Source organism: Melozone crissalis, unplaced genomic scaffold, assembly GCF_028551555.1.
Source record: "Melozone crissalis strain CALT ecotype California unplaced genomic scaffold, PUWL_Pcris_2 ptg000056l_1, whole genome shotgun sequence".
Classification (NCBI taxonomy): domain Eukaryota; kingdom Metazoa; phylum Chordata; class Aves; order Passeriformes; family Passerellidae; genus Melozone; species Melozone crissalis.
In genome coordinates, this window is record NW_026535834.1 from 3460585 (window position 1) to 3487164 (window position 26580).

At 43.2% G+C, this 26580-nt stretch overlaps 1 protein-coding gene across 1 annotated transcript in view; it reads right to left on the reverse strand.

The window, feature by feature from the left end:
- The window catches only part of BRF1 (BRF1 RNA polymerase III transcription initiation factor subunit), a 170704-nt gene that overhangs the window by 47075 nt on the left and 97049 nt on the right, over positions 1-26580 (reverse strand). Inside the window, exons 9-12 of the mRNA XM_054286701.1 lie at positions 26081-26120; positions 25899-25991; positions 24933-25211; positions 1253-1314 (exon numbers count right to left, since the gene is read on the reverse strand). Coding sequence (XP_054142676.1) covers positions 1253-1314; positions 24933-25211; positions 25899-25991; positions 26081-26120 — 474 coding nt within the window. The remainder of the gene's footprint in view (positions 1-1252; positions 1315-24932; positions 25212-25898; positions 25992-26080; positions 26121-26580) is intronic.

Consider the following 26580-nt stretch of genomic DNA (forward strand, 5'->3'; position numbering starts at 1 on the left):
TGAGACTTGCAAAATTATGTTTAAGTGCAAGAAATGCAATCTGAGGTTTCTCCATCTTTTGGGTCTGAGCATTCGAGATTTTCTCCAAAGTAAGCTGTAATCGAGGATTTAATCAGAAAAATAATTCCAGTCAAATGAAACTAATGCAGTCCTTCCTCCAAGGGCTAAACAGGAGAGCAAATGGCTGTGCAAGTCCTGGGTTATCAGACCAATATTTTCACTCTTTCATCTGCTTCTATTAAAAGTGGGCCATAACAGTAAAATACACTTTTCCCTAGCTCAGTTATTCATCCCTCTTAGGCTTTCAGAGATTCCATAATCGTGGACTTAGAATATTACAGTCTACTGCCACAGAAATGAACACGAAGTCATAAAAGCAGAGTTATGACCTCATCACAGAGCCTAGGAAGAGCAGAAAATGTGCTCTTCCCCTGTGATTGTTTTAATTATGGAGTGGCTATGGTGCAAAACCTCAGCCTTCCTGCTCCCTCCATTCAATGTCTGCTCAGACTGTGAGACCCTAATGCCCAGCCTAGCAAATCCCACCTCACAGCTGCATTTTGGAGATCAGTAATTCCTGTGCAACCTCATCAATTTCAGTGATACTGTACCCCAAAATGAGTTTTCAGCACTGGCATTATCTGTTCAAATGACTCTGTAAACCAGTTTGGCAGCTGGAGAGGGCACCAGGCTCAGAGAGCTGGACTGTGCTGTGTCCAGGTGCTGACCAGCTGTGGGGTCCCCAACAAGCCCCTTTCCACAGCCATGTGTCTGTCCCACTCAGTCTGTATGTTAAGTGGTATTTTTTGCTGCCACACAAATAAAAATAAATCCAGGAAACATCACAGAAATCTTTGGAAGTACATAAGAGGTGCACATACTGGTTTTACAGTTTGGTTTCCATGGCAGCCTTCTATGTTGAATCTATTTTAATTAAATAATGAATGTAGAGCTCCACCAAACTTTTTAAAGTTCTCCTTTGGAATAAAAGACGTTCTAAAACATAATTATTCCAGCATGTTAAAAGCAACCAGCAGCAGCAATCTCATAAATATACATGTAACTTGGGCAAGGAACACCAAATTCACAGGTTTGCATGAACATTAGATTTCAGATCACTGAAATTGCTCGAACCTCTCTATAGATCAGAGAGAAGAGGCAGTTGCAGAGAGGATAAACCAGGTTAAGGACCATTTTGTCTTTCCCAGTTATCCAGACAACCAGGAAAACCAGGGACAGCAGGGCACCTTACCCGATCTATTTCATTGTCATCGATTCCACTCAGATCTAATTCTCCATCCCCTGTATTCTCACCTGCAGAAAAGAACACATTTTAATCAGCCCATATGTTGATATGTCCCATACCTATTGCAACCTAGAGAAAAGAACACATTTTAATCAGCCCATATGTTTGTCCAACACCTACTGCAACTTAAGTTCTGCAATAATGCAACACTTCAGGACTGTCCTTCAGAGATTTGCATCCTCCTGCCTTCATCTGGGAGGTTTAATGTGTTGCTGAGTATTTTCACTGCAGAACTTCACGCACAGAAATTCACCACATTGGATTAATTTAAAATTCAGGAACCAGCACAGTCTTCATCAGTACTAAAAATCTGCCAGAGACTTCCAGTCGCCTTTTTTTCACCCATTTTAATTTACAGCCACAAATGTTCAGCAGGAAGCTGGGGAAACCATTTCAAAAAGATGACCACTTTTCTTTCATCATAACAAAAATTTCTCTGTTAGAGCATATAGGTCAGTAATTTATCTGTAAATTATGACTTAGAAAATATTTTCTATTTTCAGGGAAGCAGCACAGACCACTGCTGACAGTTATACCACGGCTTTCTTCTTGACTTTCTATAATTACGATTTCACTGCAATTTTGCTAGTTTGGTAGTTATTAAGACTTCTGAAAACAAATTTTCAAATATTCCATCCATTAAAAAGCATAACAGCACAGAACTGAAGCTTAATTTGGGACTGGAACAGCGTACAGCTGCAAAACCTGATTTTCCACATCACATTAAAGAACTATAGTAATACACTATTAGTGTAGTCCAGGTAGAGAAGAAAACAAATTATTTTACAAAGACTTATGCTGGGGAATGAAGCAATCTTCTTGGTGATCTCCATTACATCTAATAAAGATCAAACAAGAGATGACCTCACTAGTTCCCTTGCAGAAAAATATAAACAAATTAAGTTCCAACAATCAACAATAACAAATTAAAACCAAAATGGTGCCAAAACAGTTTGGCATGTTCACAGCTCCCACTCCCCAGCGCTGGGGATGTGCCTCCCCACAAACCAAGATCTTTGATGGATTGATTCCCCAGCCTGGTGCTCCGGCACAGTGCTGGACCAGCAGAGGGTGATGACAGGATCCAGTGGCAGATCATGGCAACCAAATGGTAAAGTCAGGCAAAGCCTGGAATTAAGAGCATTCCCAGAAGATAAAACAATTACCTGCTTGGCAAAAGTCAGGTTCAAATCAGTAGCCTGAAGTATGTGAAATAACAGGGCTGGGAATCCAACCAAAACACCTGGTTAGGAATAAAGTCTGAGCTCCCTGAGGGGGTGCAAAGGGTATGGGTGCTCAACTCAACAGACATCCCTGGGATCAGCCACTGAGCCCTCACAAATCTCTTTTCAAAATCCACCTTAAACAACCAACAGAAAGTTTTACACTTTCCACCCCAAGCCACAAGCAAAAGGGGCTTTAAGCCCCCAAAAATCTCCCATCACAAGGAACAGCACAGAACCAAGAATGGTTTGAGCTGGAAGGGACCTTAAAGATCATCCCATTCCAACTCCCAGCCATGGGCAGGGACACCTTCCACCAGAGCAGCTTGCTCAAAGCCCCATCTGACCTGGCTTTGAACACCTCCAGGAATGGGGCATCCTCAGTTTCTCCAGGCAACATATTCCAGTGTCTCACCATCCTCACAGTAAACAATTTCTTCTTAATATCCAGTCTAAAGCTATCAGTTTGAAGCCATTCCCCATTGTCCAGTCACTCCATGCCCTTGTAAAACGTCCCTCTCCAGCTCTTTTGTAGATCTTTAAGGTACTGAAAGTCTGGAGATGGGTCACCCTGAAGCCTTCTCTTCGCCAGGCTCAACAATTTGAGTTTTCTCAGCCCTTCCTCTCAACAGAGGTGCTCCAGCCCTCTGTAACACTATGGTTTGATTTTTTTCCTGAGATTGTCTCATAAAAGTAATATCAAGTTTACCAGCTCAGATAATGTGGTGCTAATTTGACCAAAAAAGCTTTAAAGAACATTTCTCACTGTCGTTACATTTATAAATCAATCGCATTAGTCCCAGGCACCAGATTTACTTTAAAACCCTTTTTCCCCAAAATACTTTAGAAGTGCAGAAGGTTTTATAATAACTCCATAATTGATCAGTACATATGCTTTTCTTCTGCTCTGAGCTCTGCACAGTGCAGTGAGAGCAGAACTTTCTGCACCAGTGCCAGCAGCTCCTCATGCAGGCACCCTGCTCCCAGCCAGGCAGGGATGCACCCAGGACATGGCCCTGGCTTGGATGGATGAGGAAAAACGAGGTGACAAAATACATCCTGGTGGTTTGCTGCCTTTTTAATGCAACTAACTAAAAAACTGACACTTTTTTTAGCAAAGAATAATCATTCAAAGCATGGAGTGGAGTCACACAAGGGAGGGCAGGGTATTCTTCAAGACAGAACTGTACATCTCTCCTCCTGGAATCAAGACAGAAACTGCCAGTGAGCAAAATGGATGAATTTTCACCAAGGAAAGGAGCAAATACTGTAGTCCACTGTCTGAGAAACCTTCCTAGGAGCTGGTCTGCCTGGGTCCAAGAAATGCTCCATGACATGAAATAAAACAGCTCAACAGCAGAGTGCAAGGGGAGCCCAGGATAACCTGGCTCCTAGGCTGGAAGGAGCTCATACAAAAATGAGACTTCAACTGGGTCCCCCATATTCTGGGTACCACTTTAACCACCAAGTTGTAGGACAGAAGGGGGGATGGCCTCCACCTTCTTGGCATTATCTACCCCTTGTTTCCTCAAGGGTTTTTTTGGAAGAAAAACCCCAAATTTTCAATTTGGTTTACCTGCACAAATAAAGGATTTATTTTTCTTCACTGTTCATTGTACCAGATAAACTAAACTGGCCACTATCTATAAAGGCTTGGAATTATCAACAAAGAAAAATGGAGCCAATCTTGAAAATTGCTAGTAAGTTCTGAAAATCAGAGGTTACAAAACCAAAACTTGGAAGCAGTGATGGACATACTCACTGTTCAACTTTATATAAATTGATCCCAATATTTATTGTAGTAAAAACAGCCAAAGCATCTTAAAAAGAATAAAAGAGTAGTATCCCACTAAAGTATCCCACTGAAATCAAGCTGCCACTGCTTTTCATCATTATACACCTTGCTCCTCCTATACCCTGCTATATTTTTGGATCAGAGGTTTAAAATTTAATATGTTACAGTACAGTAGGTGCCTGTTTTCTTACACAGCCCTAACATGCCAGACTGAAAACGATGCAATTTCAGGCACCATGAACAATTTCACTTGTCATTTTAAATATAACTTGTTACTGAATTAGGTGCCAGTTTTTCTCATTGGATCAATTAGCAACAGGGACAGAAAACTCATTCTCCAACTGTTAAATTGCAGAGAAGAATCCAGAAGCAAGTTACACATAATAAGCATTTCTTAGACCCCCGTAACAGCAGCAGAGGGAGTAATTGCAGGATATCCCTCTGCCTGCAAATCTTCCTTTTTCCTGCCATGGCAATAGGCATTCATTAAATGAGTTTTTCAGAAGTGAAGGTGCCTTAAAATCCTGAGTTTAATGCTTTCACTGAGAAAAAAAAAAAAAAACATGTTTCATTACAGAATGCCAATTCGAAATAAAACACATCCATTTTGGCATGAAAATTTCCATGGCAATCGTTTCCAACAGGAGTAGACCCTACCAGCCACAAATATCTGTCTGCTTGATGGTACATGGCTCACTGCAGGGCATGGAAAGCAAACCCATTGCTTTGTTATATACCAGAAAGATCTTCCTAGCTGCTAAACTTTTCAAAGTGATTTCTAAATTATCATTTTCTCTTTTAATAAAAGGGTCGAAATGAAATGTTCGACGAAATAAAAACACAGATGTGGCCAACATCTGGTCCAGCCTCTTAAGAGCTTATTTAAAAGCAGAAGCATCACGTGGCACAGCTCTGAGACATCATGGATTTCTTCTGTTAAGAAAAACAACCACTTTACTGCAGGGCACAGGCAAAAAATGAGTTGGGCATTAAGAACAACAACACTCCTCCCCTTCCCTCCAAATCCAGTTGTTAAATGAAAGGATCACCAGGAAGAGCTCGGAGCAAGGACCAGCCTACTCCATCCTCACCCAACAGCTCTGTAGCAAGTGGAGGAGGACAGGCACTTCAAGAGCTTTCCATCAAGGTACTGAATCAGTGCATTCATACTACCTAAAACCATCAATCATCCAGCCAGCTCCCCAAAAATTTAAAAATAAACTCCCCCAAAGCCCTCCCTTTACAGCCTTGTAACATCTTCCCAACCAATTCCAGTAGACATGAGGGCTACAATCAGACACTGAGGATTAGGTTTGTAAACCTGTAGGATTATTTACTGCTCTTGTCATTACTAAATACACACTAAATCATCTTTTAACACACCCTCTGCCCCTCTCCCTACCTCTGTGCAGCCAGTTAAATGCATACATAGTGCACTATTATGGGGATTTATTACAGAAGAATCATTCCACCCGATATATTTTAAACCCCACATTTTTAAAAACAGCCACGTGAAGAATATGTTTTTCTGTTTCTATTACAGGAGGCAGCACTATTTATTGCTCTGCCCAGATAAGAGGATTTCCTTACAGACAGAAATGGAGGCTGAACACTTCCCAGGAAATCCTCTACGGCAGATATAATAGAAAGGCACTTGGTCCTCTGGTCCTATGGAGCAAATACATCCTTCACCACAGCATTTCACAGCAAGGAGTTTAAACAAAGACCCTTTCCACCTATTTGGCACAAAACCAGACACAAAGCACCTCCAGTATTCAAGAAATACTTGGGGCCAGAGCACGACAAAATCTGAAAAGAGTTGGGAGATGCATTTTCAGCAACAAAAATCCTTATGCAACAAACCAAACAACCTGAGCCTGGGGCAGCAGAAACACTGGGATTGATTGCTGCTCTCCAGGGAGGGATTAAATCCAATGGGAGCCACAAAAAGCTCCCACAGACCATCAGAGAGACCCAATGGGCAGAAATGCTTTAACATCTCAAATTGATGAGCGAGGCCGGTGCCACTTTGGGGAGCTGCAACGAGTGCGAAGGGAAGGCGATGGCTGAGAGTCAAAAAAGGCACTGCACAACCACCCCAGGATATCATTGACTGGCTGATCAGAGGGGACACAAACCCATCTGGAGGGGGAGATGACTGATTTACCAGAGGGGGTGAAGGGAGCAGGCATTAAGGGTGGGTAACCAGGAGGGGAGCAGCACCAGGCAGACACAGTGCCGTGGTGATGGCACTGCAGGGACCAGGCAGGGAAGAGAAATGGATGTGAAAATGCTGCAGCAGCAGCAGCAGCAGCAGCACAGGATGAAGTACAAGGATAGATGGGTGTGCAAACGAACACACCACACATCAAGCCGTGAGCAGAGTCTGCAGGGCCATAAGAGCAGAGAACACTGTGAGTTTCACTAACACCGGGCAGGAGCCTCCCTCCAGAGCAGGCTGGGAGGTAATCCTGGCTGGTTTAAGCTGTTGCCAACCCCACTGCTCCAGGTAAGGAGCCTCTTTGTGCAATCCCAGCCCGCCCTGCCATGCTCCCATCCCACAGCAAGCACTCCCTCCACTTCCCCCAGCTCACCTTCAGCAGCACAGTTGTGTGCTGTTACAGAAGAAATATTCCACAAAAACAAAACGTAAGGGCAGAGCAAAATTAATTGCACTTGCTGACGAAATAAGGTCACAAAACACGATGTTTATGCTTGTATTTAGGAGAAAATGTTTTTTACTTCATTGTACCTGGAGCCACCTTGAAAATTACAGCCTACTCCTTCACAGTGCCAAATCACAGTGCCAGGATTTAGGTCTGGTGGTGTACGGAGCGCACGAGGCCGCGCGCGCAGCGTAAAGATAAATGAAGTCTGTCACTTTATTATTTCCTTCTGCCAAGGCAAGGTTAAGGGGTCCTCTCCAGGCAAAGCCAAGTTTCCAGCCTGATAGTTCCTCAGAGAAAGCAAACACATCACAGCACACAGAGAGAGGCCCCATCTTCCCAGAAACACTCATTGCTGCCGACCAGGGCTGGTGGGAAGCGCTGCCGGCCGGCACCGGGCTGCCAGCACTGCCAGGGCACAGCCCTGCCTCTGCACGGCGCCCAGGGACAGCCCCTCACCCCGGCACTGTGAGAAGCGTAGAACCAAAGCCCAAGACGGTGCAAATGAAGGGCAAAGAGGGAAAAGGCACAATTTAAAAAAAGGCATCATTAAAAAAAAAGAAATTCCACATATTCTGCTATTGCAGCTCGGCAAGGTCAGACTGTATAAAAGCTGGGATGTAGAAGCTCATCAGCTAATTCCTCACTCCTGTCTACTCAAAATAGGACTTTCTCACAAAGCAAAGCAGTGTAACAGCCAGTTAAAAGATTTTCCTACAACACTGGGCCTTAATGCAGCACAGAACCAGAAACCCATGTTTATTAAGTGCCTCCTCCCATTTCCCCACACTGAGACTTAAGCTGCAGATGCTCTGTCTGTCCTGCACAGCTGAGTGACACCCGACAGCCTTCCCCCACCAGCACCTTCCTATGGTGGTCTCAGAACCATTACCCCGTCACAGGAACGGAATTTCAGGTTTCTGTGCTTGATGATATATGGGAATAAATTATGAGAAAAGCTTTTTCCTGCAGTCAATCACTCTCACTGAACTTTTATTACATAGTGAACATATTTTTTATAAATTAAATTTCAATTTTGAAAAAAAAAAATATACCTAACCACCAACCCTGCTGCTTTCCTGAGAGCACATCTATACTGAAACAAATGCTATTGTTTCACCTCATAGTCCATGGAGCACTAACCTAACCACATCCTCATATTTAATATCCAGTTAGAGGTTATACCACTCGTCTAACAGACATGGAAATTTGTTAACCTAAACTTAATGCTTCAGAGAAACAGTTAATCTCTCCATTCTTTCCAGAAATCCTCCCTGCAATATGTATTTCTTCAAAGCAGGCAGTACAAAACCAGTCCAGCAATAAACAAAACCCTTCTGATTCTGAAGACTTTTCTTTGAAAAGGTAAGCTCATGTTCATTGAACTACATGGCAACATAAAAAGCCCTTAAGAAAAAAACCCTTTCAACCTCCCAAAAAATAAATACAGCTGAAAATTAGGCTTTTGAACAGAAGAACATCTTGACACTGTCCTCAAAACCAGCAGCAGATGTTCTTCTTCTGGAATAACGTTCACGTTCCCCCAACACCTTTGGAAAACAATGAAAAAGAGCAGGGTTTATGCAACCTACTTGTTGCAACCTGTCGTCCTCTTCTGATCTCACTGCCATGACTGAGGGCTCAGAGAACAGCTGCTCTGAACAGCACCAAAAGAGTTATCTTTTGCTGATGGAACCAATAGTCAAACTGACCAATACTCACACAGAAACATACAACCTAACTACCACAAATTATATTTTTCAGAGCCGAACCATGGAAATTGAAGAGCTCCTATGCACAGACACAAGTCTTCTCTAGCCTCTGATTTCTGCACCCAGCAGTGCCATGACTGACCATGGCACCAGTGCCCAAGTGCCACACACTCACACCTCAGCCTACATCCATACATCCACCCCCTCCTGCCTCAACAGTTATGGACTTTAAACTTTATAAAATGAAAACTATAAAGACAGATTTCCCCTGCTTACTGTGCTTTTCCAGCCGATCACCAATTCCCTGCTGTATTTTCCTCCTTTGCCTTTTATGCTGTTCTTGGCATCTTTTCTCCCCTTTCCCTTCCCCCAGCCTTCATTTTACTTTTTGTGCCTTCTGGCCTGTATTTTCTGCATTTTTTAAAAAAACTGTGCAGGGGGATCCAAGAGTAACAGTTTGTAGAAAGGGAGAGACCAAGGAGAAGAAGTGATGAGCATGTGAGTGAGCTCCCCTCTGCAAACCCCACCAGGGCAGAGCACTGCTGCTGTCTCTGGCAGAGGCAAGGGCAGCCCAACACCCTGGAGAGCCAACAGCAAAGGCAGCCAGGCTCACATCCCACTCCAGCTCGCTCTCCCCATCCTGACAGACCACTATGTAAAACAGCAAGAGCACTTTACACCCAAGCCGGCCTCAAAGGGAACAGCTGGCTCCGTGTGTAAGTGCTGAAGCATCATTTCTGTAACTGGCCAGGTCTTGCTGCGGGCGCTAAATGCTCTGCTGCAAGCCCAGGGTCCTTGGCTGGCCAGCACTCAGACACCCCAGCAGATGTGTTAGTGAGAAGCAAATCTCCTCCTCTAACCCCCCCTACAAAATAAAACACAACGGTGAGCTCTGCACTACAGAGAACTTAAAAGCAAATCCTAGAATTTTGCTTGGACTATTATAGTTGTTTGTTTTGGTTTGGTTTGGTTTTTTTTCCATTTATTTTGAATCAATTTCTGCTCCACCAGGAAAAAAAATTTAAATGCATACAGCCATATAACTATAGAACATACACAACCTGATCTAGTGGGTTGGCAGTCCATGACAGGGAGGTTGAACGAGATGATCTTTAAGGTCTCTTCCAACACAAACTGCACCAAAGGGCTGCTCCAGGTCAAAAACAGCCGACCAAGATAACTTACCCAGCTGAGCAAGAAAGTGAAATGAGTTGAACTTTCTACTTATAACTTGCATCTAGTACTCTTACCATCTCTTAGCAAAGGTGGGATGATTTCTACCCCCTCCTTTGAGGTTCAGAGCTCATCTATGGTAGATCTTGTGACAAGCTCAGCACCAGCCACCACAAGCCACCCAGACCACAGAAATATTTCAGCAGAAAATTATTAGCATTAAGACAACATTAAAACATAGAGTATGAAATTATATACCCAAGTCTTTATTTAGAGGTAAAAAATCAATTTGTGGCCTGGCCATTTACCACACTGTCCGGGCAGGCTGAATGGTGAGAAGCTGTTAACTGAAAGAAAATTATTAGGTAAGAAATTTCTCATTTTGTTACCCAGCTTCTTCCTTCCTTCATCGCTAATGAGAAATAGCAAGCAAGGAATTACACAGATGGGGAGAGGAAAGAGAAGATTAAAAAATATTCTTATTATTAAATAGAGCAACAGACAAGAGCAGAAGCTCCCCTATCACAAGCAAGGTGGGAACTTGGCCCACAGGAAATCCTCTGAGATGGATGGGGGCTGGACTCAGAGCAGGTACCAGGCAGAGTTCCATGTTGCCAGGACTATCAGAGACAGGGAGCAGAGAGAAAGGATACACAAGATCCTGACTGGTTTGGTGATCAGGATCACCAGCTGGGGTTGACAAACATGGAAGTAGGAGATACTTGGCTTGAATGCTCAAAAGGTGGCAGCTACAAAATTGCAGATCTGTGGTGAGAGCATCAGCCATTACGCAACAGAGACCTGCAGCCAGCACAGACCATATTTTAAAATAACAATTACAGCAGTTGCACTGTTTCTTGTTAGATGAAGTGCTATCTTTTTGTCTCTGACCATGCCTAATGGCTGAGAAACATGAAGGTGATAAAGTACTTCTCTATCAAACAGAGCTCTTGTAGGAGCCCTTCCCCAGGGACCAAGGCAGTTTTGTGTCCATTCAGGCAATTATCTATATACATGAAGCATATAAGGACGTCTGCAATCCAGAGTTTAGGCACTGCCAGCATGGCTCCAGGTGCCACTGGAGCACAGGAAGGTCCCTTGGTCACCTGGGCACAGCTGCAGACAGCCCAGCTCCTGCAGGAACTCCTGGGGAGGATGGGCATGGGCTCTGTCCCTCACCTCCTCCTCCTCCTCTCCCCTACGTTTTAGTGACTGCCATGAACCTTTCCCCCAATGCATGGCAGACAGAGGAGGATTTTAACATTTTGCCTGCAGCAGCTCTGAGGCCTTGGCATTTGGACAGAGCGATCCACAAGCAGAGCACAATTAGCATGTGTACTCCATATGCTGGAGATCCATCCATCACAGCGCTGCAGTGCCCTCTGACACTGCAGCTCTCCAAGAGAAGAAAGTTGTGGAGAAGTTCCTGAAGAATAATTTGTCTTATCATCCAGGAACAGTGGGAAAAGGCACTTTTGTGCACAGGAGGTTTTGGTGGAGCTGCAGAAATAACCTTTTCCCAACAAAGCCCAGCAGCATGATTCACCTATAAAGCATGGAGCTGGTTTCAAAGCCAGCCTTTCGAGCTAATGGCTATCAGGAAGGCCAGCCATCTGCTTGTGCAACCTGTCCTTATGATTAATCTCAACATTTGACTTGTATATAAACTTTATATACTAACAGGGCTATACTTCATGTGTCATTTTAGCTAAGTTCTGCATTGCTGATCACAGTTTCTCCTCAATCTGGCCATCCTCTCCAGGTTACAGGCACACAAAGGACCCTGCTTAAACGTTGATTAGATGTACAGCAAAGCAAAGACTTTGGAAAGATTTTACTAAATCTCAAAAACTCAGTAAGCATTTCAAAGAGCTTACTGGAAAAGACAGGTCCCACATCCACATGTAATTAATTCTTTATTTAAATATATTAGGCCTCTACTTAACATGGTGTTGAAGAGGCAGAAAGTAACAAATCATGTCTCAGTCTGGAAGGACCCATGGCTCTTTCTGCCATGCAGCCACTTGATTGTACAGCATATGGCATAGTATCAGAGTTGTTCTTCTTTAATTAACTGAATGATGATACTTTCTGGAGCTCAATCCAGGTCCTCCATAATACACAGCATTTTAGCACCTACTTTCAGGAACATGACTACATGTCCACAGCCCACTGGGAGAGAGTGATGTTCTTTGCTTGCATGAGCTCATTTAAACACATTCAGCACCACGGGTAACTAATCTCTCTGAAATCAGGAAAGTTTATTTTGAATTAACGAAACCACAGTTGTCTTCTGAAAATAAGTTCTGAATAACATTTTATAATTTCATTACAAAACCTGCCAGATCACGATTTCAAATTCAGATCTACCATCCTCTTCTATGGAATAGACATTTATTTTTATATTATTTCTTTTGGTAAGAAGAGATGGATTGTTCCTGATGCTAGTTTTAACTAGGCAAATTCTTTCCACACCAAACTTTAGCATCATGAGCTGTGTAGTGAAATAAGCCCAGGATAACGAGCTGACAGAAGGGACCGGTGAGGGAAGAGCTTGCAAGATGCACAGACAAAAGCCCTGTCTCCTGAAGGAGTAAGATTTTAAATCTTGCTAGCAAGATAAAGCAGAGAATACTAAAGTCCAGACAAAACACTCCCATGCAATTCCCTTCACGCCATCAAAACCAACATAAAAATCATTAAATGCTAAAACAAAGCCAAGCAAAGGAACATTTCTGTCAGCAGCTGCCAACTGAAATGAATGACCTGGGTTGAAAGCGTTTGCTGACGTAGCTGCAAGTTGCCACAAGGGCTTGAGGGCTGTGGCAGCAAACTGGTCTGTGGAACAGCTCACACCAGCGACCCAGGGGATGAGGCTGCAGCTTTGACACTCAAGGGCCTTTTGGGAGCACCCCTCCCTCCAAACCAGGAGTAACAGACCCAACATCAGGCCAAGTCACTACTTCAGGCAGCAAAGGGAAAGATGCCAGGAATTCTGGCCTTTGCAAGGGGATGACAGCACCTTGTAGCTCTGACCCCCCTGACAGGACCTTGGTACCCCAACATCACCCGGGAAATCCAGCAAAGGAACACCCAGAGGCTGTGCCAGAGGCACGCATCCCAACATCTGCAGCCACTAAAGTTTAATGCTCAAGGTGTTTCTCAGCTGCTACTGAGAGACAATTTCATCACTGCAGTGACACTGCAATCAGCCAGCTTGGCTGACTGAAATGACACATCTACCCGGCCATAAAAACTTACAGAATATGTTATTCTGTATTTTGTGCAAAAGGAGAGGGCAGATTTGAACAATAAAAGTCATATAAATCACAGCCTTAATTGTGCTGGCACTTAAAAAAAAAAGAAACAAGAACAACAATTTCAGGCTTTTGTGCTAATTTTAGATGTTGCATTTTCCTTCACATTGTAGTAAAATCAACATTAGAAATCTTTGGATGCAGCAAAGAAAATGAGGAAACTTGCCAATTTTTGAAGAATTAACAATTAATATTACAGCAATTAATTTAGAAGAGTAACTACATGATATTGTAGGGTTCTATCCAAGTGATTGCTTAAAAAAATTTTTCAGCAACAAAATAAAGTAAAAGATGTTCTGCTTATTTTTTTTTCCTAAATTACCAGTATTGAAAACTCATGCTGGTATTTGAAAGTTAGCCTGAGTTCTGCTAGTTATACATCCTTATTATCATAAAGATTCCACAATTGGAAATTACTTTTCGTGACACTTAAGCCAAAAAGAAAAAATAGCTCTATTGCATCTGCAGAACCAAAAGTAGTAAATTGTAATAAACATTCATCTTTGTCAGTGGCTCTGCAAACCAATCTGTTCAGCACGAAGGTGCCATTTTTACACAGTTGCTTTATTACTACATAATTATTGATGGATCAGCCAAGTGCTCTCTCAAGGAAGACCAATCTTAAAAACGAGCTTGTTAAAAATTTAAGTGTAAACCCTGGGATAGAAACTAGCAGTTAGGTTTCATCTGATATAAACTTTTAAAGAGGCAAAAAAAATAAATTGGAGGGACAATTTTGAAAAATGCTACGTTTGAGGCAGGCATGAAATTGAAGCAGACAAGAAACTTTAATGTGATAGAAAGAAAGAATTGGGGACATCTGTACTGAGTATAAGCTGTAAGAAGCAAGAGGAATTATCAATCTAGTGATGTGCCAGCTCTCTGCATTTCAATTGCTTCACAGGCCATACCATAAAAATTGTTTGCAATGAAAGAAGTATGAAGCATCCCTAGATTTTATTGCTCCCAGTGATATTTCCCCCATTTATGTGTGTTCACCAGTTGCAGCCTTTCAAGTACAACACTGTTCCATATTAGTACCTGTTTAAATTACCTGCCCACAAACATCGTTCAGTGCTCAAAATGCCTCACTATTAAATTTTCTGTTTCAGTCAAAGTACTTCAAGAGTTTCTATCAAGCTTTCAAAGGCAAGTAAGTTTCATGCAGGTTTTCTAAAAGTCAAGATAAAGCAATAAGCTTTGAATTTAAAAGGAGGCTTTTTCAGGAGAGAATTCAGCATACCTTTTTGAATTCCCTCCCCACCTTGTTAAACCAAACTCCTTCACTGCTCCCAGATTTCTAAATGTTGCATTTCAGGAGCTGAACTTCCCAGCATCAACCTCACTCTCTAAAAAGACCCTGCATGTAAAGTCACCTTGGGCAAGACCATACCTGAAACTGCCAATTCCAAGTCACTGACGGACTGTAAAATTTTTCCAGCACTGGGACCTCAACACAAGCACAAATGCCACTCTCAGCCTCCAAAATACACATTCTTTGCTGCTGATGCAGAGACATGCTCTGAAATGCTCCTCCAGCCCCAGCTGAACTGGGGGAGCTGGTCCTTCCCCCCTGGCTCAGCCCTGTTCCCCTTCCTTCTGCTGCACCCACCAAGGTGTCATTCCCTAACACACATCCCTCAAAACAACCCTGCCATTCAAAAACCTGCACAAACCTGTGACATTTTTGACAGAGCTGGGTGAGGGAGGCAAGCACACTGATGCCAGCAGATAGGAGGGGATGAGCCAGTGGGGCAAGGAACCTCCTAACCTCAACCAACAGCACCCACAACATCCCAACAAATCTGCTCTGCCTTAGACTGGGGCCAATCCAAACAGTGTAGAATAAAACAGGGAGAGAACTCGGGACAGGAGCTTTGAGGCAGTCCTGCAGCAGCTACCAAGCCATGAGACACAAAGGAAATGCTCCCACTAAGGGCAAAATCTCCAGGTTGAAGTGAGAAGAGAGACTTCTTGGAAAAGCAACTTCTCACTGAAGTGTGTTTTATTTAATGGAAGCCACTGCCAGAATATAATTCTGCCACCAGTGACATCATTTCATGTTGATAAGATGCTGCTGCATTTCAATACTTGACTTCAGTGGTAGTGTGGATTTGCATTTTTCACTTTTAGCTGGAAATTAATAAGAACCATTGAGCAAAACTCCCCAAATCAGCCATTTGCCCTGATCCCATGCTAGTGTTAAGGATCACAGAGCACCATCTTGCTTCCTTCCCATCTGTGAGCACACAGTGGCTTCCCCACCATAACTAAATCAAACCTGGCATGTAGGTAGTGAATTTGCTGAGAAATGGTACCCTTCTGCCCCCTGCACAGCTGTTTACTTCTGGCTTCTGCGCTTATACCTGTCTCAAGAGCCCTGTTTCATGCTCCAAATTTCTTTCCAGGTACTACTTAACAGCATTATTTACTCACTCTTATTTCATATTCATTCCTTTATTCCTGTTACACAGTTGTAGATACCCAGGCATTTCATAACAGAAAACAACTTCTACATTCTTATGTGCTCATGTGTGTTTCAGTATGAGAGCTGAGCTTTACCTTAAAACTGCTAAATTCTAAAATAAAGTATCTTCTGCTTCCTTTCAGCAAAACTTGGCTGCAGAAACTCCCCAGAGGCAATTGTTTGCAATTTTCCCTTAATTTGCAGCTACCCCTCCCTTGGCAGCCTGCCAGCATCTCCTCCTCTGACCGCTTGGGACATTGGCCCAACACAGTCCACCCAACCCCAGATAAAAGATCACAATTTTTGCTATTAATAACCAGCCCAAAGTTGTTCTGATCTGCCCACTTCTGCAGCTCTGCACCACTGTAATTAATGAACACCCAAAACTCTACCCCTAATTTTTTCAGCCCTGCTGAATGCATTCTGGTGAGTGCCTATGAAATAAAATTAAATTGGAAAGCTGAAGACTACAGTAGCCTCATGTTGACAGGTCACTCTGATTCCAGGTCAAAGCAGACTCTATATTTGGCTGCTTTGATTATAATTGCTTGCAGGATAAAAAATAAATAGCAATTATCTCATTGTCACACAAGGAAAAAAGACCTAATAAATGAACCAATCCTAAAGTAACACTGAAAAACAAATTACTTCAAAAGCAATCAGGAGAAGTAAAATTCAGTTTCCAGGATTGTTTTTAATTGCTAACAGTGTCAACATTAATATTCTTCCTATTGGATAATAAATCCCTTTCAGTTATGAAAGCATTTAGCAAACTAAAAATGTCAAACTACAATTACGCAAGGCTAAACTCAGGGCTGTTTTCATCCCAAGCCCACAGTGCCACAGCTGAAATCCCTAATTACAGGGGTCATCTACACAAGTCACAGTCCAGCCCATGCATCCTGCCTGCTGTGACAGTCCCACAGATTTAAGAGCAACAAACAAAACAGATGAAGTGTTTAGGGGTGTGATGAAGTTAATCCTTAAGAGGATATAGGAATTAGTTTTTCAAACTAAATTCAAAGCTACCGAACAAAAGCAAAACAACAAACTGCTGCACAAAACCATTAAAACCTTGCAGGAACAGCTCTCCATTTAAAGGGTTTATTTTGGTGGATTTTCAGTTTCCAGGTACCGCCTTTACCAGCTGAACCTGTACCACGAGAAAATAAAGCACTAAATGGAGGATTATTTTAGCTTTTTCAGACAAACCCAAGTGGTCAGGATCCACCACAGCACTGCACACAGATTTATTACCCACGGTGTTAAACCCAGAGTAGCTAAGCCTTGCAAATCTCCCAGTGCTGTATTTCCCTCCTCCAAGGCCACGTTTGGGGGCTCCTTGACCTGGGTTAATAAGTCTTTATTCTCAATAACAACTGGGACCATGGAGACTCCCTGAACTGAACCCAGGCCTCCACTCCTGACACTTCAGATACTGTGATGAATTGCTTGGCTAACATCCCCCTCAGCGGCCAGCTTTCCCTGCAAACTCACTGTCCTTTCTATAGCCTCCACACACTTCACTTTCCACAGCTCTCTAAATAAAAAATTTGGTTATCACTTGAGTTTTTCGATTACTTTTCTCCCTTTTTTGGCAGAAGGGCAGGGCAGGAATGTCTGTTTCTTCTGCAAAGGGGCCACCCACCAAAATAACTGTGAGCATTACTGGGCTCCAGCTCTGGCAGGTGCAGAAAAGGATCAAATAATTCTTGTATCAGCAGGGAGTTGTTATAGCCAGGTTTTCTGAGTGCCTGTAGGTGTCTGAGCCATCAGCACCAAACATCACCTCCCCAGTCTTGTCTCAGTCTGCAGTCTCTGGGGCTGAGGGTGGTAAAACACTGGAACAGGATGCCCTCGAAAGGGTGGTGGATGCCTCATGCCTGGGAACATCCAAGGTCAGGTTGGATGGGACTCTGAGCAACCTGATCTTGTTCAAGATGTCCCTGCTCACTGCAAGAGGCTTGGACTAGATGACTTTAAAGGTCCTCTCCAACCCAAGCCATTCTGTAACTCTGTGATTCTATTTTAGCCAAGGTTTAAGAGCAGGGTAGGGATTCTTTAGATGGTTACACTTCCACAGAATCCTTGAGAACTGACCCCCAGAAAGACAGGAGAAATTATAAATGCCCCTGAAAGTATCTCCCATGCAGACAATCAGCATCTTTGCAGATGCTTGGGAGTGCAGAGAGGAGAGAACCTTGAAAAGAAGCCCCAACAGAAGGAAAAGTTTCGACTGGCACCTCCAAATGCCGAGGCATGTAAGTCAACCACAGAACACAACCCTCCCTTACTATTTGGGCCACAACTCTTTATGCAACTCTGTTTTTTAGGTACAGAAAAAAGCCCATTTCCAAAGCCCCAGCTGAGCTTCTCCTCCCTGCTTGCCCAGCTTTGTGCTCCTTAATCCTAAGCCTAAAGCAGGTACAGCAAACCTGGACTTCCCATCAGCACAATGGAAAACAATGGATAAAAAATCTGCTAGGGCTGGCTGCTCCTCCTTGCTCCACTACAGCAGGATCAGTGCCACAGCACTCACATGTGAATTATCCCACACAGAATGACACCACAGAGCCCCTTTCCCACACATCCACAAAGAGAAAGAGGGAAAGAAAGAGAGAAAGAGAAGGAAAAGGGAAAAAAAGGAAAGGGAAAAAAAGGAAAGGGGAAAGGGGAAAGGGGAAAGGGGAAAGGGGAAAGGGGAAAGGGGAAAGGGGAAAGGGGAAAGGGGAGGGGAGGGGAGGGGAAGGGAAGGGAAGGGAAGGGAAGGAAAGGAAAGGAAAGGAAAGGAAAGGAAAGGAAAGGAAAGGAAAGGAAAGGAAAGGAAAGGAAAGGAAAGGAAAGGAAAGGAAAGGAAAGGAAAGGAAAGGAAAGGAAAGGAAAGGAAAGGAAAGGAAAGGAAAGGAAAGGAAAGGAAAGGAAAGGAAAGGAAAGGAAAGGAAAGGAAAGGAAACCTTCTGCTCTAAAACAGTTGGGGTAGGAGGGGGATAACAGGACAGCCAGGCTGGTCAGCTGGGTGCTAAGAGCCTATATTGGCTATATTGGCAATATAGCCAAGTAAGGTTTAACAGATGGGTCTTCTTCACTTGGCTCAGGAACCTGAACCCAAATTTCCAGTATCTTTTCCTGACCCCAGCACACATTACTCCGGGGCACTTCTTTTTGACCAAGGCTTCTGACAAAAATCACACAAATTTTCCTATAGGGAGTGTCTGTATTGACAATCAATCCTTTGGAAAATTCCTAAAACAGCCACAAATGCTATAAAAATGAATTCACATGATCCAGCTTATGCTTTCACTCAAATTTATCCCCTTGATGGCTCTAACAAACTGCAGGTCTCTCTCCAAAACCCCTCTCTAAATTTGTTTAAAAACCCTCCAGCCAAACTCTATGATTAGTTTTCATCCCTTAACCTTTCTAGTTACTCAAGGCATGAATATGGAATGAATTTATGGCATTCCTATCCCTTAATGAAATGCAAAGATCCTGCAGGAAAAAGCACGCACAGAGATTCTGGAGTGAGACACGCACACACAGTACTCTGAGTACAGTGTGAGTGACACACAGAGCCAAGTAAGAAAATCCTCTCATCTGTAATTCACACCCAAGACTCCAGGTATCAGAAAACTGCACTCAAAGCAGCTGGTGGTCTTGCATTACCGTGCTGGCTGCAGCAAGCTCTTCACATCTCATTAACGGCGTAATGAAGGCTCAATCAGGGATCCAGCCTATCAACCCTGCCAAGCACAGGCACACACAGGCCAGAGGAGAAAGATCAGCTTGTACCAAGGTTTTTATTGTTTAGATCTTGGAACTGGGAAAGAGCTAGTGCTGCCACAGAAAATATTTTCCAGTGAGCAAATGGAAGATGGAGACAAAGATCGAACCCTCCAAGTGCTGGGAAGGCTGTGCACAAGGAAGGTGGCACCAAGCAGGTCATGCACAGGGCTCATTTCCACAGGAGGGGCACAAAACCACTGAAGCAATGGGGGTGCTGAAGCCAGAGGCCAGAAGAGCAATCAGGATGGAGACACGCACGCTTGCACTGATGGCCAAGTGTCCCTTCAGTATTAGCACTAAACTCAGCAGCTTTATTTCTCATGTATGCAGCAATTATTTGCAGTTGGGCTTCCTAATGTTCTCTCCACTGATTAGATTATAGAATCAAAGAATAACAGGTTGGAAGAGATATTATGGATCACCTGGGCCAACTTTTCATAGTCTACACAAGATGGCCCAGCACTCTGTCCAGGAAAATTTTATCAGTGTCCTATTTTGGAGTATCCATCACTTCCCTGGGGAGATTAATCCAAAGGATGATCTCACCATGAAAAAATTTTCTCTTCTGTCCAATCAAAATCTCACCCATTATCCCTTGTCTTTTCCATTTGACTTCTTGCACAAAATGAATCTCTATCCTCTCTGTAGCCACCCTTTAAATACTGGAACATGGTGATAAGCCTCCCCTAACACTTCTGTTCTCAAGATTGAACAACTGAAACAACTGAACAACCTTTTATATGTAACATATACACTTATACATTTCCAAACAGTTGGCACTGATGTGTTCAGACAAAATCCAAGGAAGAAAGGATGCTGGGGGAAGAAATCAGCACAAAGAGGGATCCAACACCCAACCACTGATGGAGCAACAACAGCACCAGCATCCTGCAATCCATGCTGGGGTCCCAGGTGGGTCAACAACTCTCCTTGGCACCTGCCTGCAGACCCTCAAGCATCCTTCCATGGCAGCTCAGACCCTGCCAGAAATGTCACATTTCTGCCATCTCCCCTGCCCACAGTGCTGCTGGCACTGGTCATCTGCTGCTGCCAAAAAAAGGAGGAGGACAGAACACACATGTGCTCTTCTTGCTGGGTGAGGGAGCTGAATCTGCTCACAGAAGGACTGGTGAAACCCCAAGGCCCCAAGGATGAAGTATGAGGTGGGAGCTGCAGGGATGAAATGCAGAAGACAAGAGGAGCATGAGCCCATCCCCAGCTCACATCAGATCACCTTTAGCCATTTTTCACATCCTCCTTGAGCAAGAAGCTGAACAGAGGGACAAGGACCACGATCAATGAGCACAGCCTGCATGGGGCCTTTAACACCCCCAGAAATCAATGGAAAATCTTTCAGCCCCAGCCCTGCCAGATCCTGCTTGCAGGAGGCGTAAACAGGAGCAGCAATAAATGAGCAAACTGCTAATTGTGAAGCTTTCCCATGTCTTCTCTGTAAGCAGGAGTGAGTGCAGGGTGCCTGAGCAGCACAAGATGGTACTTGCACAGGGATTGCTCACTGCTCCAGCTGCCTGCTTTCATGGGGACGTGCAGGAGCACGTTACCACCCACCGCACACACTTTACCTGAAATTACTGCCCTGGATGACTGCATGTGAATTTTGACTCAAAACAAAACATAAATCAGGTCTCAAACCTTACCTAGATTATGAAGGGGAAGTTATAGAAAGTCATTTGGTAATTTACACCCTGTATTTTACCTTTATCTCTGCTATCATCAGACCTTCCCCATATTTTTATTCGTGTGGCAAGAGAAGAACTGGCAGTGTACAGCCCAAGGTGACAGCCAGCAAACAGCAAAATGACAGAAACACCAAGAAAAATGATAAAATATTTGAAATGGTATAAAAGAAACATAAAATAAATTGCAGAGAGAAATTTCACACTAAAGGATGTTATTTCTTGAGAACAAACTCCATGATATTGACTGTGATAGTCTCCTAAAAGAAATGGTGCACTTTTTTTGGAGGAACTGAGAATCAGAAAGAGCATGTAGAGTGTGGAGAGGATGCTGGGATGCTGCATGGCCAGGAAAATGGACAGACTGATGTACCTGGTCTCCATCTCTGAAACTGAGATCTCACTATAAAGCACTTTTATCATGAAGAATAAGAGGAAAAATAGTTTGCAAAAACTCAAACACTTTTCAGCTTAAAGTCTCTGCAAATTAATACACTTTGTAGGAAAAAGCAGTCAAATGCAGTGTTTATTCTAAGCACTTTAGTGCCTCAGACTCATTAACCTGGTACCTTACATGCTGTCTTTGTAATGCAAATTTGTTAAAATACTGTGCTTTTCATAAAACATTCATACAGACAAGCTCACACTGCACAAATACCAATTGTAAGTGGAGCAAAAATACACTTACTTTTTCCTAATATTTCAGCTCTGCACCTAAGTCTTATCCACATAAGCAGTTTGTGAGAAACCTGCTGCTGCTGCTGCCACTGTAGCACAAAGGTGGAAGATTTCCCAAAGCAGCTGATGTAGGCAATTATAAACTGAATTACCACATGCCAAAGCCAAATGAAAAGACTTTGTAGAAGGTACCTGCAGCAGAGGTTTTTTCAGGAAGAGAGATCATTACAGAGAGGAGGAGAGATACCCTGCACTTAAGGAGGCCAAACACGGCACACACTGCACCTGTTTGCTCCTATTTAGGAGACGCCTGCCCTGTCTGCAGCACATCACCACAAGAGTTTGCTGGGCACCCTCAGCATGCAGCACCAGGCCTGCTGCTTCCAGCTGCTGAACTGGCTGGACAGGATTCACCCATCCAGCAACACAGGGAGCCCAGCAGGAGATACAAAACCATCTCCATGAGGGCTCCAGCCAGCCTGACCCACGCAGTGAGAGATGACTCAGGGCTGCAGAAAGCTAAGGGAAGGAAAGGTTCCTGATTTACAACTTTCACAGCTGTGGAGAAGGACCAAAACATCACCTTCAGGGCTCAGTGCTACGACAGCACTCTCCTTCCTCCAGTGGACTTGGATCTTGGAAAAGCCATGGCCAGGTGCAATTCACAATATAAACTGCTCTAAACCAAATTCAAATGCACAGGATAAATGCAGGAAATTTTGTGAGCTTTTCCTCCTCTCTCCACACTTACAACTACTTTTGTTTCAAGACAATCTATAACTGTGTGTGCTATCTCAATCTAAATTCTGAGCAACTGCTTTCATCCCGTATTTAGTTTTGAAAACTGACATTACATTTTCAGGCCTGAAAAAGGGCCCACAAACCTGGAAAATGTCAAAGTTTTACAACTGTACCAGTTGGTCTGACAGAAGAAAATACAACTTTCCCAGACTTCCCAGAGCTATGAGGCAGAACTCAACAACACTGCCTGAGGTGCCAGAATCATCCACACTGGTTTTCATCAGGTTCAGAGCTATGACACAAAGGTAACCAACATGAGGCATCCTAACAAGAGGTTTTCTTTATTCTGCATAATAACAAGCCAGCTGCAAGCCAGGTGTACCTCCCAACCTGTCTGCAAGACCTGGTTCCCACTCACCCAAAACACAAGGTTCCATTACTGCTCCTGAGCACAGATGACTTCCCAAAGGAAACCAGGTCCTCAGGGGGATGATGCACACATCACTGGGATGCACCCACAGCACACAGGCACCACATGGCAAGGGCCTGGAGACTGGGAACTGCACCCAGACTGACTACCCTGCAGTACAGGCATAACCAAAGTGAATTGGACTTCACACAGAACTTCTAAATTGTTAAAATAAATTAGCAGAGTCATAAAACCAAACCAAAACAAAACAACAAAGAAATCCACCGAAAACTCCCTCTAACACCCTCCTCGCCACCTAAAGAAAAACTCCAAATCCAACAAAGACTGGGGCAGGATCTATAATCAAAATGAAAACAAAACAGTAATTTTGCATATGTGCTTCATAACATGTTAAGAAAATAAGTACTTGTTCAAACACCTGCAATGATTTCTCAGATGCAGGAGAAGAGAGTGAACATACTGAAACCTGCTTGGTTTCGAAATTCAGTTCATTTGGCACATCCTCCACTTTTGCAAGAAAACAAACAGCAAAGGCAGACAAGCCAAGGCATGAGCAGCCCTGCACTCTCCTGCCCACCTGCCTGCAGCCCAGCTCACAGGAACCTCCCTGGCTGCACCAGCTTAGCTCCATCTTTATACTCATCTTTACACTTCATCCTCACACCCAGTCCTCAGCCTGCCCATTAAAATGGTCAATAGCAATGCCAGCTGAGAAATGTCCATCACTGGGAACTCCTTTTTACAGGTCACTGGCCAAGCAGACAACAACAGCTCCTAGCCATGACTGACCTCTCTGCGACACGAACCGCTGATTTCCAGGAGAGAGACAAACCATGAGCCATCCCTTTTCTTCATCGTAATTAAAACAAAACCAAAGCCACTCAACTGTTTCTATATGAATTTGTTTGTACAAAATAAAAACGTGCAATCATCCTGCTATGCTCCTAGAGACTGAACACTAATGTAAAATAAGAATCTGAATGTGTTCAGTTCATCTACTGTTGAACAGAAATCAGCATCACAACAGTTTGGGTAGCAAAATGTTCTGCTGCACAGACCTCCAAGTAAGCTGACAAAACAGATTCAGATGGGTGTGTCTTATGATGGAAAAATTAACTGTGATAAAGAATAAAATGCCCCTTAGATATGTTGTTTTCAGAGTCATTAAGATGCAAAAGGAATTTAAAAAAAAAATGCTGTCTCCCTAAAGTTCAAGCGTATATAAGAAAAAGCAAACAAACGTGCCTGCTTGACTGACTGTTTGCAATACTGGCTCTGGCAAAACTGGCTTCTTTAGTTGATCAGTCCTGCTCCCACTGTGCTATACAGAGCTGTATGATGCAAATAGATCTGTGGGTTTTAAGAAAAATGGAGCAAAACCAGCACAATACACATTGAAGTTCATATCAAAGAAAAAAGCATAACACCAGTTATTTCCTCTTGCAAACATTTTAAATGCTTGCCATTTGCAGAGACTCTCAATCAGAGACAGACTGCATCATGTTTGGCTCCAGTAAAATGTCTCCTGAGAAAGTCTGTCTTGATCTAAGATTCTCATACTTGGTTTTTAATTTCCAGTCATATTTACAGGAATCTGCTTCCTCCAATTTCCTAATTGAGAGTGCATGGCTTGAAATATGCCCATCAGCTATCATATGACTGCAAATCAACTATCAGCTTAACCAAGAGATACACATTCTCAGGCTTCAGAAAATAATTAGGCACCCCAGATTTTCCTGCAGCTTCCAGAAGAGCAGATGTCAACAACCACATCAGCAAACAAGACCACTGGTCCCATCCAGCCTCGCAGCTCCTGTACTCTGACATCTCAGTGATTCACGGAATTGCTACCACAGTGACCAACAGGATACATGGAAATGACACAACAAACCCACAGCTGGCTGCCTGTGCTCAGCTTCTGCTCTGAGCTGAACTCCTACTCACCAGGCTCTTGGTCCTTTGTGGATATGCACTCTTTGATGGACTCTGTTATGCCAAGACTAGCAGCGGTGGGCAGTGGGCCAAGCAAGGATTCCAGTGCAGGAGGTCTCACAAGAGTTTCACTTCCATTTCTGCATTCCCCATCTTCATTTCTTTTACCTCTATCCTTCTCATTAAGTTCATCATAAAAGTCCTTGTTTAAGTGATTAGCAGCTGCCTCTAGCTCCTCATCTTCTGCCTCCTCCTCTCCAAAAATGCTAGGGGCATTATCTTCTATAGAATCTGTAAGGGGAAGAAACCCAACAGATCACTGCATACCATCTGTTACAGAAACTAAACAAATAGAGAAAGAATAAAGAAATAAAGAATAAAAATCTTTAGAGGAAATCTGTAAAATAAATACACAATATTTTACTTCAGTGTACGAATACATGGAGTTTCCAGATGCTCTTCAAATTCATTACCTTGACTATTAAAATGAATTTTTGTGACTACAGTCACGATTTAAAATAGAAAGCATCATCTTATCATATTAGGTAAAAGGGCTTTGTGGGAGAAGTCAGCTATTTCCTGGTATAATTACAAATTAAAAATAGCCAGTTAAACCAGCACAAAGCCCTTCCATATGGGAAGTCAACTGGGGAATTTGGCGACAGAAGGGTCTAGAAACTGGTCCACTGCACTTTCAGTGATAAAAAGAAACATTCTCAGGTGCAAGTGCCAAGCTTATACTGCACCAGGAAAGAAAAACAACTGAAATCATTAATGAACTATCCCTGCAATGAACAATGTGGTTGTTTTGAAGACTGATTTATGAACCACCTATTTGGCAGAGAGAACCCAAATGTAAGAGATTTGTACTATGCAAGATATATATGATCACATTTATCACCATAACATTCATTCACTCCAGACTGCCAGATCTGAGCTCAATACTATTTAAGGAGTCATAAGACTTTATAGACTTACCATCTTTAGTGAAATTTGCAAATACACCTTTTGCTTTCGGTCTGCTGTTTTCTAATTCACTCTCTATTTCATCTTGGTAGCTCGATATTTCTCCTGTGGTGTTGAAATAAAAATAAAACTCAGCGATCATCGATGCAATATTGAAGAAATGAGTGATATGTTACACTAAACACAACTCATACCTTCAAAATCCTCCAGCTTTTTTGATAATGCCTTTTCAAGCTGAAATGACAATAGAGAAAATAAACATGAAATTACTAAAAAAAATATGCACAATTTCAAACTGTTTGTGAGCTGTACACAGAGATAGAGAATGGCAGGGTATTTCAAAAGCATAAGGAGGTTTTGAATCACCACTGAAATTACTTTGTAGTGTCAGACAGGCATGACAGACAGGTCTCAAAACACTGACCAATTTCAAAATGTTATCTCCCCCATCTTTGTACTTCAAAAAGAGCCTCCAGTCTGGCAAGCTGTAAATAAAAGGCCTCATTCTCCAGCAGTCAGACCCTGAGACTGTGCCTGTAGATGTGAGAAGTGCAAGGACAGGGCTGAGACTGGAGTGCCCACACCAGACAGAGCAAACTGGTGATGGCAGAGTGAAGCTCTGACCTACAGCACCTGGCTGGCTCTTGAGAACATCCCTGACACCCCTACAGACCTTAAATTATAGCATAGTTAC